Below are 25,553 nucleotides of genomic sequence, written 5' to 3'. Positions count from 1 at the left end.
ATGGATATTTTAAAAACCCCTTCATCTTCAGTCTCAGACCCTTAATCAGACCTGCTGACTGTAGAAGCAGTGCTTGCAAAACACATGCCAGTTATCATGAAGGTAATGACAGAGACTTGACGGCAAATCAGACTGTGGCAAATAATTAATTCCTCTATAATTGCTACAGGCTTTATTTTTCATCCTATCTGAACAGAGCAACATATTATTACCTCTTTTCTACTGGACAGCAGAAATCATCCTCCCCTTGAACTTATTACATACTTTCCCAGCTGAACAAAAACAACTATGCAAGATACGCTGACCACACATAGCATGCAAATTTGAAAGCGTCATAAGTCAGTCAAGTCAAAACCAAATTTCACTTAGTGACATTTTGTATATTCATACAGTTTAATTTTAAGATCATTCAGAAGACAGAAATTTTTTGACTTTACTGAAAGAAGTGCCCTCCTTTCCTTTTTCCTCTCCCCATCTCTCCTCCTGTCCCTTCATGCAAAAGGCAGTTGAAGTGGTTTTGCTTAAATAATAGCATTAGAGCTACTTAATGTTCAGTGGGAGTAGCAATCTTAGGTCTTAGAATAGAATATTTCAGTTGGAAGGGACCTACAATGATCATCTAGTCTAACTGCCTGACTGCTTCAGGGCTGACCAGAAGTTTAAGCAAATTATTAAGGGCACTGCCCAAATGCTTCTTAAATACTGACAGGCAGTGCCAGTCTTGAATTGACCTGCAAAATATACTCCATTTCACTTTCCTTTTAAGGACAGCCACATCAATGATTCTCTTTATATTGTCATACTATTGCAAAAACTCCCTGTGATTTTTTTAGAATATTGTATTTTTCCCTAATTTGTTTACAAATTATCAGTTGTTGTGGGATTCTTGTTTAATTTCCTTTAATGAATATACGGAAAACCTTTTTTTTTTACTCCTTCAGCAGAGACTGTTTAAGCTTATAGATACCAAAGGCACTTGTCGCTTCTTGTTCTCTGTGAAGCCCAGATGGTCAGGGCTCTGACTCCTCATCTATTAAGTCTTCTCAGCTAGTAAGATGATTCAGAAATAGAAGATTAGTCATTTACTGCTAGAACGCTTCAGCAGAAGAGGTAGTCAGAGAAACATCAACAGAACCATGTTTTCCATCAGAAAACACGACCATATCTAAGTATGGCTGAGCTAAGCTTATTAAGTGTCTACAATGGAATTTAATTTAGGAAAAGACCAGAAAAACTGATATATTCATTTCCTATTCTGAAGCAGCCATATGGAAACTTCTGTATATTACAAAAACGATTTTAAGAAATTCTTTTCATGAAATTTCCTTCCAAGAACACTTTATGAAAGGCTATTACCACTCTTCACTCAGCTCTACCCTATAGCAAATGGCTGTCCTGTAAAGGGAGGGGAAGGCAAACAGAATTTTGGCTTAATAAGCCACAATCTCCTTCTATTGCTATGCCTTCGGCAACTCCCAGGCACCCTCTCTTGCAGTGTATTGCAACCTTGTACAGGTGATGTTGCAATAAGAGCAAAGTTACTATTATTCTAAAGTTAATTTGCAATCACTTGAAAATCTGAACCTTCTATTTAATTACTCTGCTACCTGAGTTTTCACGTTTTGTGTCTGATCCAGGCCTGAACTCTGTCACTGTGTAATCTTATTACATAGTCTACTGAGAAACAAAAATCAACTCAGAATGTTTAGAGCTTACACAGAATAAGGAAAATTACTTCTCTAAAATAACGCATGCAACTCTTAGGGCAGCACTGCTTGACTGATAAGCCCAAACAGTTAAAATTTCACGTGGAAATAACTTTTCTCAAAGAAATGCAATTTTCACTGGACTGAGTTATGACTCAAGAACTACACTGGCCAGATGTGTATTGGAGCTTCTTAGAAATAACCAAGTACTAAGTTCGATCAATGGTTTTACACACAATAAACACTTGATTGTTATGTCACAGATTTGAATCATTTAGATGTAGTTTTAGTTTAAAATGTATGACCAACCACCATTATGGCAGCTTTATGGAGGAGGAGAAGTAGGAAGGTTGCAATGGTGATTTAATGGGAAGGATTTCCAGTTTCTCACTCAAGGTAGCAGGTTTTTTATGGTCTGGCATGCTTTTGTGTGCTACCTCCTCCATTTGCCATGCAACTTGGATTTAAATAACTGCTGGTGTCTTCCTGTAGTTCTTTTTCTGGCTATTTGAATCTTATGAAGCGTTAATAACTAACACCCTGATATAAAACAGTTACTGGAGCTACAGGCAACGCTGCTGGGCAGAGGGTAAGAAATTAAAATAAATTTAAACTCACTGTTTTACTCCTGCATTAAACATGGCAAGAATTACTTCTGCAACAGACTATATGTACCATCACATAAAGTGTAAATAAATGAACGCTTTCTTAAGCTATTTTTCAGAATTATAAACACATAGTCCATTAGATACAGAACTGTAGATATATTAATACCTGTTATATGAGTGAAGCAAAACTTTGAGTTGACTCTAGTACAGTCTGATTTGTTAGATTAAACAAATGCATTTATAAAAAATTGCTCATACTTCCTCATATAAAAGAGGCCAACATGAGGCTAACCAACTTCTCTATAAGTAGTTATCCCCACAAGATCCTCTTTTTATCTTCAGGATTACCTACTTCACTGCTAGTGAATACACTAGTGCAACCATGGTGGCTTCCTCCCAGTGGGCACAGTAATAGCAAAATGTGTTAATACCAAATCATTCACCTCGAATTATATCTTTCTCTTAGCTCCAAGTCAGACATATTTTCTTCAGTATAACAGCTCAGGCCAGTGCCCTTGTACTTACAGAGACAGCATCTTTACTGACAGGTATCAGAAAAGGATTTGGCCAGCCAACTAGAGTTTGAGCGAGAATCATTTTGACCTCTTTTGTTTGATTTGACTTCTTGAGATACAGGTACACAAGAGAAATGGGAGATGCCATTCACTGTAACAGCTTACAAAACACAACAGCAGTGTTTTAGTTATGATGGTTGAGCTCATAATGTAAAAGAGGCTTGAAATTTAAAAGCATGTCTCTCTTCCCCAGATGCTTCAAGTGATCTACCAGAAGACATTACCTTTCCTTATGAACTTTGTCTCACTTATCTTTGTAATGTGTAGGCCTCCACACCCACAGCTTTCTTTCCTGACAAATGCTAAAAATATTGGAAGACCTGTTAAAGGTTAATTTAGCATGGAATCAAACATTCCCAGACATTGGAAGAGGAGAAATTGGCAATTAAGTCAATAAGTGATTGAGAGGAGAAGCCAGAGAGAGAGACACATCATGGGAACAATTCGGTGTCTGGGAAATGAACTAAGATGACCCTTTCACATAGCAAATACAGTCATTACCAGTTACAGAGGAACATGTAACTGGGAAAGCAGTATGCATGGGTGCCTACACATTATGAAAAGTTATATAAACCTTCACTAGTTTAGCATTAAAAAAGCCTACACAAGTTAACTCATATTTTTGGGTGTCAAATACTTCAGATTTTTTAAGGTGCATGATTGACAGTTGGTATCTTTGGAACAAAGAAATAGTGAACTGAGAAACACAACCATTACTCTGTGGCCTTCCATCTTCTGAAAAGCATGATGAAGGCACTCTTCCAGGCTGTAAAAGACCATGGCTTACATCTCAGGTCAACACCCATGTCACATGCTGTAGGTTATTCTGCAAAGAGTTATTCCATCTCTGTTACTAATATTGGTAGAACTTTGCACTGAATGTTCAAAAACAAACAAAAAATTTTTAAGCAGAACTGTGTCAGAAGGAGACATTGAGGAGAATGCACTTAAAAATACCTGGCAACACTAAGACATGTTCCCAAAGCAGAGGTTCAACTCCTGCTCTGAAATGGGTGAAATATAAATTTGAACCTACTTCCCTCATTCCAGGTGCATATCCTCATATTAGAGGGTTCTTGATGGAACAGAGAGCACAACTTCTTACTCTGGCATACCTGTTAAAGAAATGCAGCAAAACATAACAATCACAGGACTGTTTCAGGAAAACAGTAACCACAAAATACCTGCTCAAATTTTGTCCTGTGTCACAAAGGTGGATTGAGACGAGCAGTACTCAAACCCCTTGCTACTTCTGACAATACAGAATATGAGAAACGTTTTTGAAGAGATCAAAGAGAGCTGTGCAAACAGGAACATGGCAATGCAATAGAAACAGTACCATAAGTAGCAGAAAATATTTTAATAGCTTTTTCCTACAGATTTTGCTTTTTGTAAACACGATGCAGAAAGGTAAAACTTAAATGTTTTGGCAGGTTTTCTTGTTTGTTAAGTGTTAAGAGCCTCACTGAATCAAGAGCAAGAATGCCATCCTATGTTTTGATACTTTCTAGAATAACATTGGAAATAGTTCTGTACTACTGAGTTAATTAGTCTGTTGTCTAGAAACAAAATAAGGATTTTATCAATTTTTTTCAGTCCCACTTTCCAAGCTCACTTAAAAGTTACTTTTTAAGTGTTAAAAAGGATTAAAAAAACAGGATTAAAAAAATAGGATTAATGGTGTATTAGATGAGCCAGAAAAAAAAAAAATCTAGTATCCAGGTCTAAAATTTCTAGGCTGCTCAGTTGCAGATATGCCTAAAATTGATTCAATTTTAACTGAATCTAGTTCAGGATCATTTCAGTCATACATGTGAAAGTCTACACTCACTTCTACTGCATCTACTCCCTAACATCTATTTTTTTAATTTTGATATTTAACAGAATTATTTTAAAAGAAAAGACTAAAAGCGTGGGAAGCTGAAGTTTCTAACTTCAGAACAGGCGAAATAGCAACCCTGTACATAAAGATCATGGCTCATGATCTCTAGAAAAGCAAAGTCATAACTTAATTTTATCTATATCCAGAAGCTTTTTTAAAATTTGTTTTAGCTCCCCCTCCCCCCTTTTTAACCAAGGCTACTGAAAGAGTATAAATTCATGTAAACACAAAATGAAATTATTCCTTTTCATAGAGTGTCAAGTGGAAGATAGTACTCACCTGCAAAGCTAGGCAAGAAAGTTCTGAAGCAGGTAATTTTCCAGGAAAATATTAATCATCCCTTAATCCAGTCCCCAGTCTTGTTCACCATACTTTTGAGAATGGTGTTCTAACTTCAGGGAGATTGCCATTTTCAACAACACATGCACATGTAAATATTAATTACATTTATTGTGGAAACACTAAAGACACAATGTAGCTTTAACATACTCCCATTGAGCAACTCTTAGTTTAATCTGAACTTCACACTGGTTATTGCAGAAATGCTGCAGACACAAACGCAGATTTAAAGACAGTTCCACCATCAGAGAACATGACACTTCAAGGAACGTCAAAAATGGCTCTTAAAGCTAAAAAGAAGAGGCAGATGCCATTTCCTAGAAATGAAGGAAGGTAGGCTCCACTGGAGCAGCTTTCATACTGGGCTTTTCTTTGGATTGGTAGTAAATGAAAAACCCAGAGCCCAGTGATTTTTCTTTTTACCTAGTTGCTCCAATCCAGGAATCTCTGGCACAGGAATTTTCCTTTGCTTTGTGACCACAAGATTATTCAGCCATTTGTTTTTAACAAAACCTCTGTTTTCTACTGTGTGGCATTTAATTGCATATCGTGTAAAGGATACTCGAGTGTCAAATTCTGTGTCGATAGGAGATTAACAGCATCAGGTCATTGCACTAGTTCTTTTCTACTCTACTTTTACTTGACTAACAACCAAGGCTGTTAGAGAACTGGTTTTCCTCATTGTTCCCTACCCTGGCCTTATTTTATTGCATTTACACTGATAAGCTGACAAATATATCTACATGCAAGAAGAAAGAATTCCACTATGTTAATTTAGACAGACAAGAAAACCCCTGACAAACTGAAAGTTATTTTAAGCATGCAGATACTCTATTTCTAGTTCACTCTTGCACGCTGCCTAGATTTAAACCACAGAGTTGCACTGCTTTTTCTTGCACAGATGAATAAAAATGAGGCCTATTTAAAAAACCTACATCACAGAGCACGGTAGTAACACATATTCTGTCAGTCACAACAGTATCTTCTACTTCCTTATTGCTCTGTATGAGTTGTGAAGCTGTAGTCACAGAACAGGGAATGTTTATATATTGAAACCTTGTGCGTTAATCAATTAAAACCCTGACAAAAAAGCATTATAAAAGACTGTAGAAAACTAGAGCTCTTCTAGACTTTTAAACAGCAAAAAACCTATCCAAAACCAGCAAAAAACCACAATGAAAGTCGAAACAGTTTTTTTGGGTACAATTCTTTGCATGCCATTCCTTCTTACAGTGCTACATAATCACTTTGCTTTTTCCTCTCATTTCAGTATCAGCAAACATCTGCCTACACATTAATCCAGAAAATATTAATTAAAAACTGGAAAGAATTGGAGCCTAGCACAGAGATTTAAAAGGTTGTCTCTGATCATATATTTGATATCAAGTCCTAGCATGAAACTCTTATATTTAATCCAAGTAGTTTCTCATTAGGAAATAGCACACATACGCTGTCAAATTATTTTCATTACAAAAGATACACAGATAAAATAGTTTAACTGAAAAGCACTGAAGACTCCTAGGCACCAGTAGGGAAGGCACTTTTCCGGTCCCATAATTCTAGCACATTGGGTTTTAGCACAACTTTGGTATTTCAATGTCACCTTCAGTTTCTATGGAAGTGATATCCACTGACTGCCCAGTCCTGAACTTCTCCACTTCCAAATAATGCAAAGAAAATTGCTCCAAATAGATTAATAGAAGCAGCAATATAGAAAACAGTCTGCCATTCTCCCACAGTATTCTGTCAAAAGGGGAAAAGAAAAAAAAAAAGCAGTCAATTGCAGCTCTACACTCAAGAAAAAGTAATTTCTAAACTGACACTACATGCTTTGCCTATTTAAATGTAATGTTATTCAGCATGATTTCATAGCAACATAAAAGCATTGTAAACATAAAAGATCAAATCAGCAGCATAGTCAACTTCAGTTTAATAATACATCTTACACAGTCCTATCAGAATTGCATTAGACTATTTGGATCAGTTTTTCATCTCAGATACAGAACGTTCATATCAAAAATCACATTTGCACAAAGACTACACAAACTCGGAGAATGTTACTGTAAATGGAAACACTACCTTGCTTTCAAGTCAGGTAATCCACGAGCTGAAGTGCTCTGCACTATGCAGTAAGCTGTTCTTAATGACTACTGTGTGGATATTCCAGAGTGATAAGCTTTTTAGCTCAAACAAGGTAGCTATCTTTTCTCGGATTTCAAGAGGAATCCTCTAAAATCTGTTATTTAAGAAAGGCCTTAAGACAAAGGTAGCAAATAAAGAGTTAATATCTGTAGATGTCTTAAGTTGTTGGGTTTTTGGTTTTTGTTTTGTTTGGTTGGGGTTTTTTTGGTATTTTTTTGGGAGGAGGAGGGATGGTGAGGTTGGAGGGTTAATTTGATGACTACTGTAACAAATCTGTAATTAACCTAACTACAAAAACTAGAGTAATACCAGAACAGTGCATTAATATAGAATAAAAACACAAACCAACTAACCAACCAAAAAACCAAATATCCCATTTCTTAAGATGTCTAGAAGAACTAATTTGTTTGAGAATTCATGTATCGATGACTTTTTCCATATTATTTTTAAAGAAATCACTGAAGTGATCACCAACTCCAAAAATTCAACTGTATCAATAAACTTACTTCTCCTATCTTCCTTTCTTAAAAGATTTCAGAATAATTCATATAGTTGATTAAAAAAAAAAAAAAAAAAAATTTTCCTGCTCCAAATCACCCTTCAACTAAACCATCTTGGAAGTCAAATATAAAACTGTTCAAATTAGGTGTCTTGTGATACTAATCATAGAATGGGCTGGGTTGGAAGGGACCTTAAAGATCTAATTCCAACCCCTCTGCCATGGGCAGGGACACCTTCCACTAGAGCAGGTTGCTCAAAGCCCCGTCCAACCTGGCCTTGAGCACTGCCAGGGATGGGGCAGCCACAGCCTCCTTGTGCCAGTGCCTCACCACCCTCATAGTAAAGAGAGCTTACACAGCTTAGAATGTCCTAATCCTGTAACATGCATACAAAGGGATGCATTATAAAACCCACACATTTGAATCTAGTTTCTCATCTGAAAAATGCTGACCTTACAACTCAACACCTCATCTAAGAGCCTGATTTTAAAAAACACAAGTAAGAACTTGTCTGAATTTGCTAAAATAATCCCACAACTGTCTCATCTAGTTTGCATTTTAACAGTTTTACCATGATAGAAGCATATTCATTTTATTCCTAGACAATATAAGGGGCAAGTCACTACAGTTCCGAAGTCCCGTACAGGTCTTCAATTTTACCTGTATTTTCCTTGTCAGAATCAGAAGAATAAAGGCTAGGAATCAAGTCATTCACAACAACGGAACAGTATGATCCATATGTATAACACAGATTTCACTTAGAAGAAATGAAAAGATCTCCAGACTTGAGAAGACAGAATTCCCATTCAATGGAGATAAAAGTAAAACAACTGAAAAAAATAGTAAGCAGACTTACATTATGAGTGAGGTTCTTGGCAATAACTGGCCCCACCATTCCTGGGATAGTAGCAAAAGTATTTGTGATCCCAAGGAGAATTCCAGCATACCTGCAAGATAAATTGTTACCGCTGCTTATTAACTTATCTGGCTTATCAGTCATGGAAACAATTTTGCCTAACCTGATAACATAGGCCTCAGCTTGACCATGCAGACAAATTAAAACACACATATCCCACTGGGAATGGCTTGCTTTTATTCTAGTAACAACTCGCTGACAACTTAGTACATACATTTTTAGGGACACGGTTTAGTGGTGGACTTAGCAATGTTAGGTTAATGATTGGACTCAATGGCCTTAAAGACCCTTTCCAACCTCAATGAATCTATGATTCTACACATCTCAATTTTCCAGTGGCTAGTTATGGAATTTAACTTAAATTACTCATGGCTTTGCTCAGGATCCTTAACCCAAACCCACATCCCCTCCGCTAAGCCACAACCAAACTATCTGGAATGAATCCATTGAAGAAGTTAGAAAAGAAACATTGCATGCCTTGAAGGAGTTTGATGGAGCGCTGTTTTGCAACAATAAGAGTCTGTTCAGGTATTACTGCTAAAAAGCATCCTTCAAGAAGACAATATCACCAGCGGGGATGGATATCCCCACTTACACTACAGATTGTATGTTCCAAAGACCTGAGTTCAGAATGCTGCGGCAGTGCTTCCCTTCAGCTTTCTCTGGGTCAAGGCCAATGGGAAATGGGTCTGACTTTACCAGTTCTGCCAGTTGCCATTCTTGCAGCTCCATTCTGAAGCTTCCTGTTCCATGAACATGTTGCTCTATCACACACATGTGCATGCATATGCACCAGCAGCCATAAAAACTTGCTGGGAAAAGCTGGTAACTTGCTTAATATCTGAGTCTCAGCACCTCATCTCTAGGTAATTAAAAATCTCTCTCATAAGCGTGTTGCAATACCAAAAGTTTGAAACTGTACCACAAGTGCAGACTTGTGAGAGAGACTGAAGAGAAATAAGAGCTAGACGTTCTACAGCAAAGCTCGACCTTCCAACCACTAGAGCACAAATCCCTGCATTTCAGATTTTCAAGGCAGATTTGCTGGCTGAAGAATCATACAAAATACTAATAGTTGCAGTTTAGCATAGGAGAAAGGAGTTATCTCCCAATGATCATTTTAGGCTGTTTAGCAGAGTGAAATTATGTCCTTACCGGTATAATTTAATCTTGAAAGAGAGATGTATAGCTTTGACATTTACCAAAACATGAGAATTCAACAATACAGCATTGTTACAAAAGGTTGTTATATGTATATCCAGTCCAATAATATCAGAGAAACACGTATTTTTTTTTTTCTTCCCCCTAAGAGAATCAATTATCTAGTCCTGCCCTGATTTTCTTCCTGAAGGTCAATACTACATATCAGTTTAAAGCGTGGCAATGTATTTTAGACTGAGCTTCAATGCCTTAATTAAAATGATCTGTATTTTTTATAAACATAGCATGTAGTCATCTTTTCTTGGAAAGTGTTTAAGAATGAATAGACCCTCATGAAGCTGAACGTGAAAGTGTAAAATTTTCCCTTAGGAAGAGAAGCACTTATAGCAAAACTCCATTTAAAACCTTTAGGTAGAACCAAATGCATTTTGTCTTCAACATGTTTAAACACTACAACACTGATAAAATACACTTTAAAAACTAAACATAGTTTAATAGGTTCCCTGGACGCCAAAGATCTCTGGCAACCAATTGCTGGCTAAATGCCTCTGGTTATGCCCAGTGTTTCTGACATCAGTTGCATTCTTGATAACACTCGCTGTTTGATGCAGATAACTGCTATGCCACTCCCTCAGCACAGTGGAGACTTCCATATGAAACGGGAAAGCAAAAAGTGACATGTCTGTAGAGCAAGACCAAGAGTAAGCTGTTGGTCAGGCTCTTATGGCATAGTGGGGATAGCCAAATAAAAATCGACTTGCAGAGCAGTTAAGTAGTAAAATCAAGAGTGAAAAAAACAGTGTGAGACGTATGTGAAGTGTTCAGTGTATAACAGGAGCCATGGGAATATTACGAGAGCTCATGGTAACAGCAGTACTAAAAATTGTAATCATGGCAACATACTGATGTAGATCTGACGAGCTAGAATAGAATACATTCTCCCCACATGAACAATCTTGTCTCTCTCCCAGCCTCTCCCTCCCCCCAATTCAATACACTGATGGTATTATAATTACACATTAGAAACCAAACAGCACATAGCACATATTGTTTGTCCTTCAGTATCAGTATTGTCATTCACTTTTTTCTATGAATATGATCATTATTTCTTTGGTATAATGCAAATTTTAGTAGCAACAAGGGACATTGCTATTCTAGTCAACACACTTATAGCCAATTAAAAAAGGCGTTTAAGTGCATTTTGAAACTGCTTGGAAACACTTCTGGTTACTTTAATATCTTTCAGTAAATTAAAAAAAAAAAAAAAAAAAAAAAGAAGCAGCTCTGGGTAAACTCTTACCAGAAGTTTCCTTCCCAATTTTATGCAGACCCCATTTTCAGATTTCTACAACTATGTCAAGCATTTCCTTGAAATTGTGAATGTCTGTCTTGACTATTTCATCCAACAAAGTTCTGACAGTGACAAAAAGTTAAGGGCAGCGGGTGGGGGTGGGGAGGAGGGGAGGGAAGTCTTTTTCCTCTCTTAGATGTTTTTGTATATCAGTATTTCAAGAATTTTTTTCCTATGACCTTTGTTACAAGGACATGCCCTTTTCTTTCTCTGTCTCCATTTGGACAGATTTACTCTGAATTAAAGGGTGCATGTGCTGAATAGAGAATTGCTGATTTCAATAAAAACAGCATCTACCCTGACCACGTTCCCATCCAGGAAAGTTTTTCCTCTCATGCAGCCATTCACCTCTAGAGGCAATGCCGGGCCAAAGTTCCTGAGCTATCGGCCAGACACCTGCCCCTCCTGCACTCGTAATCAGTATGCTCCCTTCAGCCTATCTGAGAGGAAAGCACAGTTAGAGGAACTTGTCTGGTTTAAATGCGAAGGGAACAAAAGCAGGACTTTGTCGAGGGTAGGAAGAATAGAGTGGGATTTGGTCAGAGGGACCAGCAGCAGTGCATGTGGTGAATCTAATTATGCCTGCTGACGTGTATCAGCAGCATGCCACATGATTCTTGTGCTTTTTTTCAACACCTAAAACATTCTTTATGCCGTCACATGCAAATTGGCCCTTGAAATAAACACATTAGTAATGCAGAGTGAAGTCTCTCTCAAATTAGAAAACATACACAATGTCCTAGTTCTGGAAACCTCAGCCATCAGCTGCATACAGAAGTACCTCGTGCATGTGCCTCACAGAGGCAGTTACATGATTTCCTTTTTCCTGTGACAGCTCCCTTGCGCTCAGTGGACAGGATGAATTGTACTCACTTAATGAGCACCATTTAATATTTTGTTTCACTTCCCTTGCTCAATGCACGGACCCAAGCCTTGCTTTCTGCATACTATTCAGCTGTTGCAAATAGAATTCTAATAATTCCAAATGCTTCCAGTACAACTCTTCACAATATTAGTTTATTTTCACAACACTCTTGAGAGATGGGAGTGACAAGGTGAAACCCAGCCTATAGATATGAAATTTAAATATAGGCTGAGAATGTATGTGCCTACCAGATGCTTGATTTGAGATCCTCAGGATCTCATTTCAAGAGCAGTTAACAGCAGTATTCATATATTCAAAGCACAGCTCCACTGACTTCTGTCTGCACTTTGAGTAATACCATTTTTGCAAACCAGAACTTAACAGTTTGAAGAGGCATACAAAACCAAGCAATAAATCAGCTAGGCCTCAATTAGTTTCACTGGATCCAACATTATTTTCTCAGATGAGATGTTTAAGCTTGGACTTAATGAATGAATGCCAGTCTCCCTCTCAGTACAGTGCTCAGTCATTTCTAGAGTGGGATCCATTCTGTGCACTGAGTGAAGAAAAGGTCCTGTGCAGGGGAATATTAATACAATGACAAAAAGACTAGCTTCTGATGCACAGAGAAAAAGAAGCAAATGAAAACTACACAGATACCCAAGTTCTGCCATTAAGTAACTTACAGTAGTAATGTCTTTTGACATTAATGCTTATGTTTTCTATTTTTTAACACAGAGACATAAAAATGAATAACTCCAATTCTTAGCCAACATTTGAGATTTCTAGGAAACTAAATGTTGTAGTTCTGCAAAGCTAAGCTTGAAACAGAAGTTGTATAATGGCCCATAATACCTCCAGATGCACCACTTCAACTACATTTTCTAAATTTGTAGTTCTACTTGATTTAAAATAAAGTCCATCACAGACGCTTTCATATTCAGGTCATAGTACAAGCTTTGTATAGCTGGCCATTGACACCTTCCCCTTGCTTGCTGCCTAATCTCACCTGCCAAGATTAATTGGGCTGCCACTATTCAATATCCATCTTTTAAGTCAAAACTTGTAAATCAGTGTGGACATGACCACCATTCTTCCAATTTCCAAAGCCTGGATATCATCTTCAATTTGGACCTGAGGTCTTCCATATTAGTTGTCCAGATCTTAAGAATTTTTTTTGTAAGTAACATTTCTACAAAATGTTTTTTTCCCCTCTTCACTTACACTTAAACTCTTTTCATTTTACACCTTACTACAGAATACATATCAGCAGGATCAAATAACTTCTAAGTCATTTGCTACTGCAAACAGGTAAATGAATGACAAAGTGAAGTGTAAAGTGCAAAGTATGCTTTTACTTTTATTAGTAGAAAGAATGCTTTTGTGGACTTTCAAAAGATTACACATACATCCATGCTCTTCACGAAACTGAGCGATCTGTCAGATTCTGCATTTGTAATACATTGGAGAAATTACAGACTGAAGTCTAACTTTCCATTCTTAAAAGTTCGTCATTTAAGAACAATGTTACCTACTGATAGCAGGTCACCTACTTCTAACAAGGTTTTAATACCAGTGTATAGAATGTTTTTCAAATACGAATAATTTACCTTTACCACAGTGGTTAAATATGGTAACATTCATGCTAAAGCTTGATGTCTCTGATGGAAAAATATAAGAGTGGAAAATTTAATTGTATCATGCTGTTCCAATGACACTGTCCTATAAAGATGATGAATCAAATAGCACAAAAATCTAGTAAATATAATTACAGGAACTATATAATTTATTATTGCAGGATCCAAAATTTAATTATCCTAAACTGTTGTTCATGTCATACCCTCTGCCAAACTTGCACTTTTTGCTTAATACTGTAAGCCTGAATCACTGTCAGTGTTTCCATTCCAGGTCTGTACAGCACATGGCCCACAGCTAACTCTCCAGGCACCCCAGCAATAAAAAAAACAAACCACCATGGTCATAAATGTATCGTGTGCACTAAAAATAGCTTCACCAATACTTACGAAGGTGCTATGTCCAGATGGTTTATGCTGTAGCCAGATGTACAAAATCCTCCTAGTGTTGTTGATATGGTCACGAATGCAACAGCCAGTGCATAGTTGCAACCTATGAATCCAGCTGCTACTAAGAACACTGCAGGTCCAATCATTCCTTTAAGACAGAAATCTTAAAATCAATGGACAGTTAACGTGAGACACGTTAAGAGGCTCCAAGCTGTGTATGCATTTTCTATGCAAGTTCCACCACCACCTAGTGTACAGAATCCAGCACTGCACTACATGCCTTACAGTGGGCCTGTAAGGAAGAGCAGATGGGTTGTCAAGCCTTTTACTGCCTCAGGAGTAACCAGACCAGAAAAATCCCAGTCTAGCTGCAAAAAACCAAACTTCAACTAGATTAAAAAAAATAAAAATAACACAATTCAAAGATACTTAAAGTGACTTTACAAAATTTATTTATTATTAGAAAAATAATAGAAGCCACACTGACACTGGTAGGTGAACAGTGCACTGCAAAGAAATTATCCCCATTTAACTCTCCATATTTCAGGAACAAACCCTGATTTCTGCAGATCATAATAAAGTAGAGCTGTAAGAGTTCATACAAATACACACATATATATATATGCATATTTCTCCTGCAGGCATATTCTAGAATGAGTTTTATTACACATTTACAAGATCTGAACATCTGGTAATATCTATCCTGGAGCCTGCTGTACAATTTAGAAAATCCAGGCTAGCTTTAGAGATGCTACACCAAGTACTGGAAACAGCTTAGCAGCCATCATGAGCTAATGCATGCTGCTTCCTGTCTGCAGTGAGCTTTGGTACCCACTTCCTAGTACCACAGCCTATTTACATGACTCCATCGTGATCTCCTCAAACAGCTCCAAGGATACGCTTTTGTTGATGAAGCCAACTTAAGTCCTGCTTTTCCTAACACAACAGCTTGTGTCTCCCTCAGTTGTACATACTCAGGTGTAAGGCTCTGCAGTAAACTGGATCACCAGAGTTGTGTAGGCTTAAAATAAATAAATAAATATTAAAAAAAAAAAAAAAAAAAGAAAAAAGCTTCAGAACATATTATAAGAGCTGCTTTAAAGCAAACAACTGAATCAGCAGAATTGAGAAGGCAGCATGGATGGGCATACATAAAGCAGGCTACAACTTGCATGGATCCTGTGCCCAATCTCTTTTATTTTCCTTCTTTCCCCGCTCCCTCTTTTAATCAGCAATCAACTTCTCCTTCCTAAATACAGTATTTTTTCTGTATTCATTAATAACCTGATCCTGTTGATTTCTTGATGACTTCAGATTATCTCTCCTCCCAATTAGTCAAGACCATTTTGGATTCTATTTGGTCTTCCTACCCTGGTAGCAACTGTAAATTTTGCAAGTGTATTCTTATTCAGTTACTTAAGTCTTTAATAAACAAAACACTGAACACCACAGGGCTGGGAATAGGCTTATGCAGAACAATATCTTGTCTCAGTTTGAGAAAGCCATTTATAACGTATCATTCTGTCAAGCAATTATCACCACTTTAATGGTGATTCTACCTGACCATTTATTTAATCAGTTTGCTCGTAAAAATGATGTCTCTTGACCTGAACAAAGCTTTTGGTAATTTCTTACTGTTCTCTTATCCAAAAGGTGTACTTTTTAATGGAAAAATATTTACTCTTGGCAAATTAACATATAAATAAAGCTGCTCCTCTTAAGCCATGCACAATCGTGCCTAACCTCACAGCAGAATGTCACACTACTTTCCCAAACCCTTCATTTTTTTCAGATTGATACTATGACATATTCCAAACAGAGGTGATACTTGCACCTACCTATTAGGGTAAAACATTTGCGGACACAAACAGTGGACAAGTTCTGGTTTTGCCGTAAGTAATCAGCAATTTGCCCAGACAGAATTATACATAACCAGCAGCCAAAATAAGGTAGGGCAGACAAAAACCCATTCTGTTCAGGAGACAAATAAAAGACAGTTAAAACACTGAAATACTTTAAAAAATGCCATTTGCCCAATGATTTCCTTAGTTTTCTTCTTCAACTGGAAATGTTCTCCTTTATGAGTGTGCAAAGTAATAGTAGATATTGTTTCAGAAATCATAAAACAAGCTATAAAAATCTGAAGCAATCATACAAACCATATAATAGAGAAAAACATTTTTATGGTTACTGTTTTAAATCAGAGCAGTTAAAAACAGGTAACATGCATCTTCAACCAGAAAATTGAACTCAAAAGCTAGCATTAAGCTAAATGTCAAATAAGTCCTGGGAAAAAAAAAAAAAAGGAAATTACAAGGCAAGCAACATTTTCAATGCATCTTCTTAATTGTGGGGATTTATTTTACCATTTCCCAGCTACGTATTTACATTCCACAGTTCTTAAACAGGTTCCTCTATTCTAAACAGCATGGAAGATCTCTATTACTTGATTTCTTTAATTCAGAAGAAAGTGATCATTTTTATTTATCTTACCTCCTGTGCATCAAACCGCAGGATCTCCTTCATGTATGTGGGCAAGAGTGTAAGTAGCGTGTAGAAAGTCCAATTATAAGAGAAGTGTGCCACAACGATAGCCCAGAGTGGAAGAGACTCCAGTATAGGTCTCCAGGGAACAGATTTCCGTGTAGAAAGCTAGCAAGCAGAAGGCAGAGAAACAAGGAAAAAACAACGTTATCAGGACATTGATATGAACATTTGCTAAATATAGTGTTTTGATCCTACCCAAATCTATGTTGACAATTCATTCTGAAGGACATAAAATGACTTGTATCTATCAACTGAGACTCATCAGCAGTGATTTACTGTGTTCAGTTCTCACTGAATGTATGTTACTGCTCTGTTTACTATTGCAAAGTAAACCATGTGCTATTACATTTTGTAATTAGAGTTTCAAAAAGTATGCCTTCCCTTGTTGAGATCTGTTGCCTCCTGCTTTTACTATAAATGATTGATTATTTAAAGTCACCCCTCACGTGTTCATTTAGCTGAATCTTTCCTAGTCAATCCTAGATATTAACTCTGGTCTCTCAGACAGCCTCACAGTTTGTATATACATATCCCCAGTTACAGGAATAAACTCTTATGCACACTTTAGGAACTGGATCATAAGCATTTAGAAAAATGTTTTCTCCATGAACAGTAGTCTCTTTCTTACTCTAGAAGACACATGGAGGGAAAAAAAACTTGTAAAATGTTGTGTTGTAAAGTTTAAAGACAGTATACAAGTCTGGATTTAATTTAAAAAGAAATGGTAGACTTGAACTTTTTATTTAAAAAGCATCACAACAATGTCTGTGACAAAAGACATTATTATAAATGCTTTGTTTGATTACCAATTGTTTCTCACTTCTGCAACTGCACTATATTTTTAATTTTTTGTTTGACAAATTCTGCCTCTATCTGAAATTTAGGATGTTTTTCTAGACATCAACAGAGCATGACACTAATGACAATATTAGTGGTTTGTGCTTTTACTTTGGTAAGTATGACTATGCCAAAATGCTGTACCTGATCTTTTAGAGAAGAGAGTATATATTCTCTTTCAGCATGTGAAATGCTCCTGTGAGTTTCTGGTGTATCGCTAACCAACCACATCCAGAAGAACCACCACAGTACGCCAAGTGCACCTATTGTTGGGAAAAGATGGGTGAAGAGATAGAAATGAAAACACAAGCAATCATATCGGGTGATTAACACTCTCAGATCATTTGAAGTCTTTTTTCCAAATACCCTCATTTTAATGAATAGTATTTTTATATCTACTTATAGCTGTAGTTCCCCAAAGTGGGTTAACAATGCACATTTAGAGGCAATAAACAACAAAGAGCACTAAAGCTGTTTTTTGTGTGTGTTTGGGTTTTTTTCCTTTCCACTTGGAAGTGCCTCATACAGCAAGAAAGTTGCATACACATCCATGTTGTATTTTTATCAGTCACATTGAACAGCTACAAAGGATATGGCTCACCCAGAGGAAATAAAAAATCATATTAAGTTTAATCACAAAAAATGCTTTGTGCACATACACAGAATATGACTACATACAGCTTAACTAATGTACCAATCCTCTTTCTCTTTTTTAAGCCAACCCCAGTACTGTCACTTGAAAAAGGTATCTTTCAATAGTTGGCCCAAATCAACTGTACTTTTACATAACTATAACATTGTAACTTATTTCATTTTGTCCAATTCTTTGTTCTGAACCCTTTTTATTTATACAAAAATTGAGGTGGTTTTATTGAGAAAAGTGTAATCCTTCTCTTTTATTCTGATCCTCCCATCCCCACGCAGAATACGAAATGGCTCAGACATGTAAATAGACCTATAAAAAGCATCAGTTACATATGACATAGTGTTAGGAAGTATTTTCTGTGTTAAAGCTTCTTCTAGAACATAACTCACAGTAAATATGCTATGCCTTGCATTTTGGACATTCCTTCCTTCTCTGCTAGAGAGATTTTCCACACGATTTCCATTTAAAGCAGCAGTAACTTTTCACATGTTCTTTCATTCACAGTATAAGTTTGTTCCTGGGATTAAAGTTATTAACTCAATTTCACACTTCAAATAAGAAATTTCAGCCTCTTATTTCCAAGTGGTGGGAGAGTTAAGAGCATTTGGCTTATGCCAGCTTTTGTCCAACTCAGAGACAGCTTTGCTCATTGGAAGCAAGGTTTACAAAGCCACACACAGGAATCTACTTAGCTTTAAATATCTCTAATTTACCAGGAGGAATAAAATAGCAACCCTACATGCCAAAAACATTTTAAAACTTAAAGTAAGTTTTGTAATATGCCATGCTTTTCAAAAAGAATATGAATTGTACTTTTAATAATTAAAAAAAACCCCAACACTTACCAAATATGTAAAACACATAAATCCAGTTCATATAGTAGCAAATTAAACCAGATAGTGGCAGAGAGACAACAGTTCCCAGCTGTGCACCTATCAGTAGAAAGCAAAACAAAGTGGAAAAACAATAATCACATTTCCTATAGACCCCTAAAGCTAAGTGGCATTTCACAGTTTTTTCCTATTTCCGTAATTAATCATGCAGAAGAGAAATAGTTACCACCACTAGAGGGCTGCCATTTCACCGTAAAGAAATACAGGCACAAGAAGATGCTTTGGCAGCTCCAGGTAAAAAGAGACACAAAGCCCTAAGCATCCAAAACTACAAGCAAAAAGCAGTAAGACAGACATTCCTGGCACATTCTTCTCCAATAAAGTGATGGTTCTAGTACATCCAAACCAATGCAACTGGCATTGCTGAAAAACAAGAGAGCACTGATCACAGTATAAGTAAGGACTTGGAGGGGAATAATATTCTGACTTGAAATCTGCATTTCTCACAACTCCTACTAGCTCCACAGAAACAGGAATGCTAGAAACAAGATCCAGAAGGAATCTGCTGGTTATATGGATGCAAACCCCATGGTCCCTGAATTCGCCGGGGTATAGAATCAAGAAAGGAAAAAGGGAAAGATGAGCAGATTCCAGTTCAGATACAAGCCAAAAGCAGGAAAGAACTAATCCTGAATTTATAATTCAAGATACCTTTTGCAAAGGATGGCAGGTCTTCTGCCTCCCCAAATCTAAATGAGAAACTCAATTCACATTATTTACATACTTAGGAGCTCTACTGTTGACAAATAGTAGACCTTGTCTCTTAATGTTAGTTATAGGGTCACTTCTCCAAACCTGATCTCAACTCAGAAAACATTAGATTATTTTGATATATTGCCTGCCTAGATTCCATCTTCATGGAAACAATAATGATTATTTAAGGAAGAGAGCTTCAACCACAAACAACAAAACCACATATGTTACGTTAAATGTAAATCAAAATAACAACCAAATACAACCTCAATCATATGTTCTCTCAGAAAATCAACATGATCATGACTAAGTAAACCACAGACCACATGACTACCAACCATAAAAATGTGGGGAAAAGGAAACACTCAGCTAAGTTTACACAAGATGCCTTATCCATCCATGACTGCTAACTATTGGCCCTTCAAGGCCACAGGTTCGACTCACTAGTACATTAACATATAGTTTCACAAGTTACAATAGGACAGTTCAAAAGCTCCCAATGGTTAAATACAGTAGATGTCAATCCCAACTCTGTGCTCTCTGTTTAACTTCTGTGCTGCCTCTCACATGAAGACTTTCAAAGCAGATTTTGTTCAATAATAAGGCAGAACACATACAAAAAAGAAGAAAAAAAGAAAAGAAAAAGAAAAAGCTTTCTTCTGCAGTATGTGTGTTGAAGTGGCTCATGGAAGGGTCTGATGAGTGCCTGAAATAGCACAAAGGAAGGAATGAGACACTGGGCTAGGAGGAAAGTGAGGAAATGTGAAATAAAAAAAGGATTAAAGCTTCATTCCTGTTGGCACAAGTGAGGCACTAGACCGGCTTAGCTGCTTGAGAAGCCATTGCCGCAGTTTACATGGTATAGCCATGTCTTTTTGATGAAACCCAGTTGAATAAGAGAACTGTAACAGGATTAATACTAATGAGCATAAAACAAACCATTATTTCATGAAACGAATGCAAAATTTGTCACCCTCAGAGAAATACTATCAATTTTGAATAGCACACTTAGAAAGCAATATTTTTTACCTGCCCCACAAATACAGCATTGAACAATGTGACTGACCAATGAACCCTTAAAACAGATGAAGGCTCATTGGAGATGTGCAAGAGCAATAGGTCCATGAAGCTCAGGGAATAATGCAGGGTGTGGCTGACCACAGCTGTTGCAAAGAAAGCAGGCTTCATCTCAATACAAAGGGGACCATAGGGTGGCCTTTGTCTTAGATAAACAGCTATTTCAGTTGAGTGGATCAGCTGGTGGTATAAATGTTTCTCCCCAAGTTCATTAAAAGTGTGACTGTCTCCCTGGGTCAGCCAGACCAGCATGAGGGAATATGTGGGTATTCCCACAGCGTAAAAATTAAATGACTAACAACAGAATTTCTAAGAAAACAAGAGACTTGAGCTGCCTTCAACCCAAACGTATATTGCAATTGCTATATTTTGCTAAGCATTAGCTTACATTTGTATTATGCTTTCAGTATATTTTGTATCACACTGCTAAATCAAAAATCCCGTGTAACATCAACTATCTTCAAATAAGTAAATCTGATATCAAACATTACACCTTCCATGCATAGAATATCTAAAAGAATCTAGTCAGGGAGTACTGGACTCTGACAAGAAGCTCTTGCAGCAACACCTGGAACCTCAGACATTTTCTTCCTTGAGTTCCTCCACACACACCTCTACCCTGTGATTCTGCCCCAGCTCTTTTGTTTCTAATACTAAATCTCCTTTATTTATAGTATCTTGTATCAATGACCTACACAGTAACTCCTTGCAGCACTTTATACAAAAGTTAGACTGAAGTTTATACTTAGTTGCAGATCAATACATTTTCTCAGGGTTATAAAAGCCGTGGATGAACGAACATAATGCATGCAAAGCAAGATTTAATTCAATGTTATGCTTTCCAGATTAAATGCCAATTAAAATTTACAATATAAATCCCTTCGATTTAAGTCAATCCTCCCTGTTACTGCGGTAAAAATGTGTAATCCCATTATCAGCGTGGGAATTTCTCACCTGCATATGAAATACTAAGAAGCTTGCTGCGTTCCAGTGGAGGAGCCCAAGAAGACCACATTGAATGCATAGCTGGGAAGGTAACACCCTAGAAAACAAAATTTAATTCTGTAGAAATGCAACCATCTTAGAACCCATTCAACTTTGCATATTTCAAAGCATATTTCATTAAAAAGCAGTACAGTATGGTAGTTACTTGTTTAGTAAGAAACCACTTTTAAAAAGCGTACAAGGCATAAGAGTAAGGAGGCAGAATTAATTTCTCCTGATTTTGATTCTGTATATACTGGAAAAGCTGCAAGAATACAAACAATACTGTTCTCAGCTCCTGGTTTCTAACAAATGAGGAGGGATAGCTCTGGTTTTGTCTCAAACGTCTTTACAAATAAAACCTTTTTCTTATTCAAATAGCTTAAGACAAATACAGGGCAAACATTTTAGTTATTAAGAAAAAATAAAACTAAGCTATTTAAAATGAAAAAAATCCTTATACTACTCCAGCACACCGACACCCACAGGGTCTAATGACTACAGTTTATTAATATACCATTCAGATACATTTTCAAGTTACATAAAGCATTACCTCTCCCAGTCCTTCCAAGGCTCTAACAGCTATGAGGTAGCCAACTCCCAAATTTGCAGCTAGGGGAGTGAGCAAGGTGAATACAGAGGTGCCAAAGATGCCAAACCCCAGCAACAGCTTTCCTCCAATTTTGCTTGCAAGATATCCTCCTGGAATCTGAGTAATGATATAGCCATAGAAAAAAGAACCAAGGATCCATCCCTGAGTATCAGCATCCCAAGAGTATTTTTCTCCCTAAAAAAAGGAGGGGGGTGGGGGAGGGAGGGGAAAGAGAAAGCAAGCCAGTAAGTTCAAACCAGCAGTTTTTCTGAACATATTTACGTAACTTTGATCCATTATTTAGTTCTTTATAGCTAAATCACAAATCTTTCATGGCCTCTTCCCTAGGGTCTCCTTCCTCCACACACATCTATACTGCAATCGAAGTTGTGCTGAAAGATAATTCAGGTAGTTTACAGTCTGTCCAGACATATCTAGCCCAAGTATGAAAATTGTCACAACGTGAAATGTAAGTGCTTGGTCAGTTATTCCATTCTGAGTTCTAAGCAACTTGGGTTAGAAGACACAGGTACAGACTATGCACTCTGCTTGAGAGAGAATCTCACTTCTGTATCACAGTGTGGACATTCTGTCATGCTCTAGAAAACGGCTTTTCCTGCAGAAAAGTTATGGACAGAAAAGCAAACATGGAAATGCAGATGCTTAAATTTAATATTAAGGAAGAGAACAGCCAAGGACAGGACTCACAAGGGTAGGTGGACAAATGGGAAAAGCACAACAGAGGAAAGATGAGTTTAGCAGACAAAGAAATAAAAGCAAAGATGATTGAGATAAAAGAGACTGAAGCTATAAAGGAAATCAGCAAAAAGACATGAACTGTTCCCCAATAAAGTGATTTTGAAGTTTGGGATCTCTTCCAAAAGTCCCATTTTATGGGCATCTAAGTGAGCAGCTTATATTTCACAGAAGTGATGAGACAGAATCTTCTTCCCATAAAGTCTGCAGTTATAATTTGCTCAGGATAAATAATAAATGACCTCTAAACAAGCAAACAAAATGAAGGCAGGAAGATGGTAAGAGTGCTCAGTAATAAGCTTCAGTTATAAGATCTATGCAAGTTGGAATTCACAAGGTTGGTGTGTGATTTGGGGTTTTTTTTGGTTTGTTTGTTATGTTTTAAATCATTTTTTTATATCCAACAGTTCCGTTCAGTTAACAAAATGTGATTTTTAAAGATTACTGGAAGGGAAGTCAGAGATAAAGGATCTAAAGACAAGAATTATGATCTGAGAAATGGATCATAGAAGTGAAGAGAAAAATATAACATGTTAATTTGTAATGAAATTTCATGCCATTGAGACTGTACAAAAACCAGGCAAATATGGACAGTGATGAGAGCTCTGACGCAGATATAACAGTAACAGTTGATCACTGGCATATAAAACAGTGAGTCATAGATCTACAAGGTCAGATTAGCCAATTTGTAAGGAATAGCACAGAAAGGATGTATGTAAAAAACCTGACCTTGAGCACTTAGCTAGTCAGTTTAAGGCTATTATTTTTTCAGAATAGCTTTAAAAGAACAGCTGAAAAGGCCATCCAGTAAAAAGCAGCCTGTTCTCTTGCCACCCATCAGCCACAGACTTTGTTAAAGCCACTTTACATGCCACATTACAGGACAGTATGTTTGAGACCTCACCGTTGTGTTGCGAGGAACATTTATGGTGGAAGAATGCTCTGGACACACATTGGAAGTCGTATTCTTTGCTAAGCTTGTGTTAGGTTCTACCATATCCACTAGAGCAACACTCAGGTTCACACGTAATGCATACAGGAGGAAGAACCCAAAAAAGGCCAGCAGTGCTAGATTGTAGCGAGCTGAGCAGCATGCAGGGACTGAAATGAGAGTAAATGAAAATATTTTGTTTTAACAGAACCTAACAAAATAAGAACAACCAATAAGCAATTCTCACTAATAATCTCAGAAAATTATGGATGAGGAAAAAACAGGCAAGAAAACAAGCTAATTGTTCTAGTCTTAAGGGGTGTATTCAATAGAGGTAGAGGGTGGAGAAAAAACAAAATCCAACAAAATCTCACTTTTCTACTCATATGCAAAGCAAATGTATTTCTGGTTTAGACAACTGGCAGCTACCCGCACAAGTGGGGCTGCAGTGGAACTGTGGTGTGTGGTCTGCAGAAATGGATTTAGAAACACGGTTTCAAAAGTCCTCTCCAAAATACAGTAATATTTTTTTAAAATTAGAACTTCACACTAAAAAAACACCAGGACTAGTGGGAAGCCCATCACATACGTGAAAATAGATGAAAAAACACACAGGCTGTCAGTGCTAAAGAACAGTCACTGAGATTCTAGGCTGTTTTCTAGGACAATTTTTCCTTCTTTAAGTTTGCTTATGAAGGCATATGCATTTGCTGACAGCTGCCAAACAGAGAAAACTAGCAGAAAGGGGAATGGCAAATCCTGTGATGGCACTGTGAAACAGCAAGTTTCTCAGTTGCCCAGTACATCACTCTGCCACAGTCACCACACAATAATGAAGCTGACAAAGAAAAATGAGTCTTAGATTCGTCTTAAAACCTGTGTTGTGGCACTAAGCCGATTCTGTCACCTGTTTAAACAGAGATAGCAGACTTTGAACTGCACCACAGTTATTGATTCCCTTCTACAGTAGTACACAATGGCATTTGGCAGAGATTGTTTACCAGAGTTGAACTGTAACTTGGCCAGCACATCACCAGTGGCAATGAATTTTGTATCTATACAAAATACAGTTTAAAGTCTGCAGATACTCTTTATGAACTGGGAATGCCTGAACCTACTGAGCGGAAATGTCAGTGTTGAGAAACTACTTGAAGAATGTGCTGAATTTACAAATAGTTAGGGGGTGGAGTTCCCCCCCTTGTGAGGAAATTATGGTGCTAGTGGAAAATTTTATAACCTGGACGTCTGAAACTCAGAGGGTTTGGGATCAGCACCTGCAGATATTACATCATTCTACAGTGATCTCATCTTTCTCTGACTATTCAGAATTCAAATGACAAATAAAGATATCTATGAACAACAGGATTGACTGGAACTTCATCTGCTACTGCAGTATGTTTCTTGACTGGATCCTCTGATCTGCAGTAAGAAGCTAAAAGCATGCTCTGTAGATAAGCTATCTAAAGACTACCCCCTTCCCAGTAACTTCCCTGAAACAAGGAATGAGCCTATGTGATTTTGTATTTTT

The 25,553-nt window shown here is 37.2% G+C and overlaps 1 protein-coding gene across 5 annotated transcripts in view; it reads right to left on the bottom strand.

Annotated features, from left to right (window-relative positions):
- Positions 1-213: 213 nt before the first annotated feature.
- The window catches only part of SLC17A5 (solute carrier family 17 member 5), a 28,616-nt gene continuing 3,276 nt past the window's right edge, over positions 214-25,553 (bottom strand). For 3 of the 5 annotated variants that reach the window (XM_030489915.1, XM_030489917.1, XM_030489919.1), the window contains exons 2-11: positions 23,999-24,195; positions 22,300-22,533; positions 21,717-21,804; positions 18,945-19,031; positions 17,598-17,716; positions 16,563-16,721; positions 15,908-16,040; positions 14,070-14,217; positions 8,609-8,699; positions 5,100-6,853 (exon numbers count right to left, since the gene is read on the bottom strand). In XM_030489915.1, the coding sequence (XP_030345775.1) occupies positions 6,716-6,853; positions 8,609-8,699; positions 14,070-14,217; positions 15,908-16,040; positions 16,563-16,721; positions 17,598-17,716; positions 18,945-19,031; positions 21,717-21,804; positions 22,300-22,533; positions 23,999-24,195 (1,394 nt within the window). In that variant the 3' untranslated portion in view covers positions 5,100-6,715. Of the gene's footprint in view, positions 4,005-5,050; positions 6,854-8,608; positions 8,700-14,069; positions 14,218-15,907; positions 16,041-16,562; positions 16,722-17,597; positions 17,717-18,944; positions 19,032-21,716; positions 21,805-22,299; positions 22,534-23,998; positions 24,196-25,553 lie in introns of those variants that run through there. The other 2 variants (XR_003991896.1, XM_030489916.1) reach the window with 2 other exon arrangements.

Source organism: Strigops habroptila, chromosome 6, assembly GCF_004027225.2.
Source record: "Strigops habroptila isolate Jane chromosome 6, bStrHab1.2.pri, whole genome shotgun sequence".
NCBI classification, from domain to species: domain Eukaryota; kingdom Metazoa; phylum Chordata; class Aves; order Psittaciformes; family Psittacidae; genus Strigops; species Strigops habroptila.
This window is presented reverse-complemented; position numbering and strand designations above follow the sequence as displayed.